The sequence below is a fragment of the Cynoglossus semilaevis genome, chromosome 1 (genome assembly GCF_000523025.1).
Source record: "Cynoglossus semilaevis isolate Cse_v1.0 chromosome 1, Cse_v1.0, whole genome shotgun sequence".
NCBI classification, from domain to species: Eukaryota; Metazoa; Chordata; class Actinopteri; order Pleuronectiformes; family Cynoglossidae; genus Cynoglossus; species Cynoglossus semilaevis.
In genome coordinates this window covers 2,479,915-2,485,970 of record NC_024307.1, presented here as the reverse complement: position 1 = coordinate 2,485,970, position 6,056 = coordinate 2,479,915, and the positions used below count along the sequence as shown (strand labels likewise).

General features: G+C 40.2%; 1 protein-coding gene across 1 annotated transcript in view; it reads left to right on the top strand.

Moving 5' to 3' along the window:
* The window catches only part of clic4 (chloride intracellular channel 4), a 24,023-nt gene extending 21,279 nt beyond the window's left edge, over positions 1 to 2,744 (top strand). Inside the window, exon 6 of the mRNA XM_008314960.3 lies at positions 1,099 to 2,744. Coding sequence (XP_008313182.1) covers positions 1,099 to 1,263 — 165 coding nt within the window. The 3' untranslated portion in view covers positions 1,264 to 2,744. The remainder of the gene's footprint in view (positions 1 to 1,098) is intronic.
* The last annotated feature ends 3,312 nt before the right edge of the window (positions 2,745 to 6,056 follow it).

The following is a 6,056-nucleotide window of genomic DNA, read 5'->3' as shown; positions in this document are numbered from 1 at the left end:
AGGTTCACAGACCATGTCAGTTGATGAGGTTCACAGACCAATGTCAGTTGATGAGGTTCACAGATCATGTCAGTTGGTGAGGTTCACAGACCATGTCAGTTGATGAGGTTCACAGACCAATGTCAGTTGGTGATGGGATCATACACAGTTCTGACAAAGTAGCTACCACTCTTTAGCTCACATACGTCAAACTCAAGGCCCGCAGACCAGGTCCGGACCACCACGTCACTGTGCGTGGCCCACCAGAGTTTCACCCAGACACAGAGCTGATGGTGTTTGTCATAAACGTCTACGTCACCTACACCCAGACACCGGTGTGTTCCCAGCAGTAAGACAACACCGTAAACACAGCCGGGCTCAGTTTAATCACAGGTTTCAGTGTCTGTTCTCCAACGCGGTGTCGGGTTCAAATACCTGTCTGTCTTTGAGCAGTGAACGCGACAGAGGCAACGTGGGCGTGTCGCTGTCTGACTCAGATAATTGATTATTGATTAATTAACACCCTGTTGTGTTTGATCCTACAGCACCGTCTGTGTTGCAGAGGTCAACAGTACGACTCTACATGTTGTCAAGCCATAAATCTTCTAATAGAGAAACAAAAAAAAACAAAACACCATACAGTAGTTAATCAGTTTAACACCTGCTGCATTGAAATATGTAATTTAAATAAAAAATATATTTAGGGTTAGGAAAGTGGATCTTAAACTTTGTATGCCGGGCTTCCCTTTTGTTCATAAGCAAATTCTTGCCCCACCGCCCCCCACCCCCCTCCCACCCCATAGACATAAAAAGGACACACATATATGTTGTTGTTTTCAGGCTAGTTTATTTCACACGTTTTAAATGTTACTTTTTCTTTGCCAGTCTCTTGTTAAACATTTTACATCATTGGACAACATGCTGTGGTACGCCCCATGGGACACGCCCCCCAGTTTGGGAACCTCTGGGTTAGAGTAACCTTACACCAATTTAAAAATAAAACATATTGATAATTTATCTTTTTATTATATTTTTTGTCTACACACTAATCGAACATGTTTTTGGATTTTTAAAAACAATTTTTTTGGGGGGTTTCTAACCATCCACCTTTCCTTGCAGGTGGTGGCCAAGAAGTACAGAGGCTTCGACATCCCCAAAGAGATGACGTCCATCTGGAAGTACCTGAACGTCGCCTACACACGGGAGGAGTTCACCAACACCTGCCCCAGTGACAAGGAGATCGAGATCGCTTACGCAGACGTAGCCAAGAGGCTGGTCAAATAAGCTCCTCCTCCTTCCTCCTTCCCCCTCCCGCTCCTCCCCTACCTGCTCCTCCAGCCACTCCATCACCTCCCTGTCTACGCTCCTCCCCTCTCACCCGTCGTCTCTCTCTGTAGCACCAGGACTGATGTGCTCTTTCACAGAAAATGATAAACTTTGGACTTCATCTAGAGTAACCTCCCAGCGCACCAATCCTCAGCACTCGCTACTTCTTTTTTTTTTTTCCTCCTTGAATTTCAGTCGTTGGTCCAGCAGAGGTCACAGCTGCTCCACCTTGAGTTGCCTTTGTTTCCTTTCATTTACTGATAAATGTTGTCAGGAGTCAAACCCAAAACCCACGCCCTGATAAGTGACCTTGAGACGTAGCTTCCCCGTGCGGAAAGGTCATTAGGTGTCGTTCGTTATCCTTATTTGTTTTATATTAAAGTTGTTATTACTTTGCAATGAAAATGAATCACTGAGACGCTGTCTTTCCTTTTTTTTTTTCACGCTCGTTTCTTGACTTCCTCCTTGTTAAGAATCCACGTAAACAGTGTTGTTATTTTTTTTTTTTTTGGCTCAGTTTAAGTAGACGCTGAAGCGAAGCCTAACTCGAGTGGTTGACATATCAAGGAAAAGATGCTTTATATTAATGTTCAAAAATAATTCAAAAATAATTGTAACCACAGGTAGCGCTACCTGGTGTCCATACTCTGATTTCATCAATACGTGTTTCGTAGCTTAGCAACGTAGGACGTTATCTGTAACAGCTGAAGAAGTAACAACTCAGGAAAAATATATATCCTGAGACGACAACGACGACAAATACAGCGTGTAACTTAATGTAGCTAAAACACAAGTCGGGGCGTGTGGACGGCCACTTTTCTACATCACCATGAAACCTTTTTTCAAGAAAACATACATTTGACGGCAGACCAAAACAGAGTGCCAGCGTGGAGTGCCAGACTCCGGGGTTTAAAGAAGGACAGGAACCACAGACGCAGTCAGTTCTCTCAGACCGTACACCAGTGTGAGGCACCGACACTGAAGATATTTGTGATGAAACAAATCAAGGAGCATATCATTGAAATATACTGTGTATGTGATTGATTGTCCCTCTCTTCAGTCAGTTAAGAGATTGATTCTGTTTTCTCCCATTTGTTTTTTTTTTAAATGAACTTAATGGCTGAAAAAAAGAACACCATCAGGACTTGTAAATATTTCTTTTTTTTTTTCAGAAGAATGTGTAAATTTTATACATGCCATCTGAATTATTGAGGGAAACGATCCATTCGTTGGCTGCTTGGATTTTAATTCTTGGTTGTAATCGACTGGCCTTACTTGTTTTCTCCCTGCAGAGGTTTTGTAGCAGGAAGTTAATTAATTCCTTCGCAGATAAATTCATTTCAACAAAGGTGATTTTCTGCAAAGAATATATCCAAGCTACGTTGTGGCTTTTTTTTTTTTTTTTTAACTGACTGAATTGAAATAAAGACCTTATTGGCGACTCTGAGTGTTGGTGTTCAACTTATATTAACATAATTACCCATGGATAACAAGTCCTTGTTTTCCTGCAAATAACCACAAATATATTAGAAAATATTTATATTTAATGAAATATAATTTGACTAAACGTCACCAACATGAAGTTTTTGTGCATTTTCATTTTTTCACTTTCAAAATTCATCAAGCGGGCCGGATTGAATCCCTTAATGGGCCAGTTTTGGCCCGCAGGCCGTATGTTTGACAGCGCCTGACTGTTGGCCAGGAAGACCATACCAGGATAAGTGAGTCACATGTGCAGTGTGTGTCATGTCTAAGACAAAGTCACTGATGTAGCCTGAGCCAGGCTGTTAGAGCTATGATTCAACGTTCTTTGAGCAAAGGTAAGATAAAAATGAACCACAGTGAATAAATAAAAAACATGACTCAACTCACATTGATAAAAAAACAAAACGCTAAGTGAAAACACACTAAGCCTTGTCGTAATTACCGCTTATTTCCAGTGACTCAGTATTTATTCAGTTACTCAGCCCTGTTTTATCTTAGGACTGTATCTCCTTCTGCAGTTCTGTTCTGGCCTCAGGGATGTGTTACCACATTGTTCCACACGTAAAAATAAAATCTTGTTTGGCAGAACATTTCACAGAAGCCATGGAGATAAAATAAAGCACTGCATCAGCTGAGGGAAGGCCACAAAAACAAGGTTGTTGTTTGGTCTGACAGAGTTGAGGGTTCTACACACTTTTACAGTTGTCTACAGACCAGTACAGACCTGTACAGACCTGTATTTAATATAAATCAATACGAATACATCTCTGAGATAACTTTGAAAATACCATTAATAAAAAAAGAACATTTAAATTTTCTTTTAATGTTCAAAAAATTCCGATTTTAAAATTTTAAATGTTTCTGATTTAAAAACAAAAAATTGTGATGAAACAAAAAGTATTAGTTAGTAGTTTGTAAAATCAGACGCCTTTCATAATTATGTAAAAACAAAAAAATAGTTTTTAGCGTTTAAAATTGCTTTATTTGGTTACTTCCGATCGTGCTTTTATTCTGAAAGTACGTTCAGGATCTGTTTTAACGCTCCATGTTTGTCTTGACCACGTAAAGGAAGGAGAAAATGGTGAAAAATGTAAATCGGTAAAACAAAGAAACAAGAAATAAAAGTAAATGAGACAATTACCAACCCCTCCGAACAAGCACAAGGTAAATACATGTTGTGTTTTATCATTTTAATATACTTTGATGTTTCAAACATATTTCTAAGCACACTTATTCGATCAAATTGATTATTTTCGGTCAACATAAACTTTGGCGGGCTTAAGGACGTTGCCGTTTACGTAACTCGACGTTATGTGCTGCGTTTCCAGCTCGTACGTTGATATTCGTGGACTCATTAACATCCGAACAGCAGCAGTTAGTCTCAGACGATTCTTCGTGGAACATGCTAGAAGTTATAGCACGAGTCTCTCCAGAACGTTTTGACTTTTTTTTGTTTGTTATGGCTGGTAAAATGGGGGGGGAATGTTTCGTTCCTCTGCTGAGTCATCTGTAATAATAACGTCTCATGTGGGTTTCCTTATTTAAATCTGCCCGGAAACCACCAACACACAAATACAAAAAGGCCCCGGGACAACAAGGCCCGTGTTTGTTTACAGCTGCCTGTCTCCACGGCAGGTCTCATGTGGAGGTCCACCCACTGTGGACTCCTGCTCCACCCGGAGACTCCGTCCTGTCATCAACTTGACGACGTCGTTAGGCCGTTTAGGTTGAACACAGAAGACAAGGGAGTCCAGTGTAGAAAGAAGGCGTGGTGGTTGTAGGGAGTTTGGATGAGCTCCAGATCATTAAAGTGTCGTGTTTCAACTCCAGACATTCTCTGCCTCTGTGGTGGTTTGAACGCTGAGACACAGTCTCCACTTATAATTCACAGGGAGGAAATCCAGCCAGACATTAAAATACTCACTGTGTAGTAATGTGTGTGTGTGTGTGTTAGAGGAAGACCACACACTCGAAGTGTATTTGTAAAATGGTTAATAAAAAGAGAGAGAGAGAGAGAGTCACTTTTCAACTTATGTAATGTTGTTTGTGTGTGTGTGTGTGGTCTAGGTCAGGGGTTCCCAACCCTAGGTCTGGGGACCAATGCTGGTCCATAAGCCCGCATTGGGACACATAAAAAAAAGTATTTTAGTTTTACCAATTTACTTCATTCTAAAATAATCCAATCATGTCCCTTTACTGTTTTTCATTCAATGATAATCTCAACAGGTCAAAGGTCATTCTGAGACTCTGAAACTAACGACCGACCGGTCCCTGCTACAGTAAAGGTCAGGGACCGCTGGTCTAGGTGGAGCTATACTCGTCAGGACTTTTTTTTTTTTTTTTCAGGTCCGCACCAATGGTGATTTGGAGGTTAAAGATTTATTTTGAAGTGAGGAATAAAATGTTTTGAAGTAAAGGGTTAGGATTAGGGATTAAGATTATTTATACGTTTGTTATGGTTAAAAATAGGGTCTGTGAAAAGTCCTTACAAATTTATGAAAACCAGACAGACAAACACAGATTTTTTTAACTTATGTGTGTGTGCTGACAGTGCTGTATTCACCCCAAGAGGGAGCCATCCAATCAGCTGAACTCTGCACACACACACACACACAGAGCATTGTGTTGGTGTGTTCTGTGCCTTTGTTGTGTTGAGAAGAAAGTGCGTTGGTGTTTTCTCAGCCTTGATCTTTCTGCTTTTTTATCCGCTGACGTTCATGGAGCGGAGCAGGTGAATCGGTGCCGATCTCTTCTGTTCTGTTCTTCTGTTCATCGCCGGCTCTTTCTCCACAGAGCCAGTTCATTTTAAAGGCTTTGCACAACACCCGTTTGTACAGCTGACTAAATATTGACATGAGTCAAGTAGCTCACTCCAGAACACACAGTGACATCCAGACTGGGTTTCAAACCTACAATGTGTGAAAACCCTTCTTTGCATATGAACTCGTCGCACCTGACGTGAAGCGGCTACTGCTCACCTTGTATCGGAGTTTTTTTTTTTTGTTTTTTTTTTGTCAATATTTGGACTGAACTCACAGCCAGTGCAGCATTATTTTACACACTAAATCACTGTGTCGCAACCTTGGGGTTGTGACCCCATCTGCGGTCGCCTAGAATTCAAATGGAGTTGCCTGAAATGACTAGTAATTGATTTAAAAAAAATTACTGATATAATTATATATATATATATATATATATATATATATATATATAATATAGTTTATATATATTTTTTTATTTTTTTTTGAAAAATTATGATTAAATTT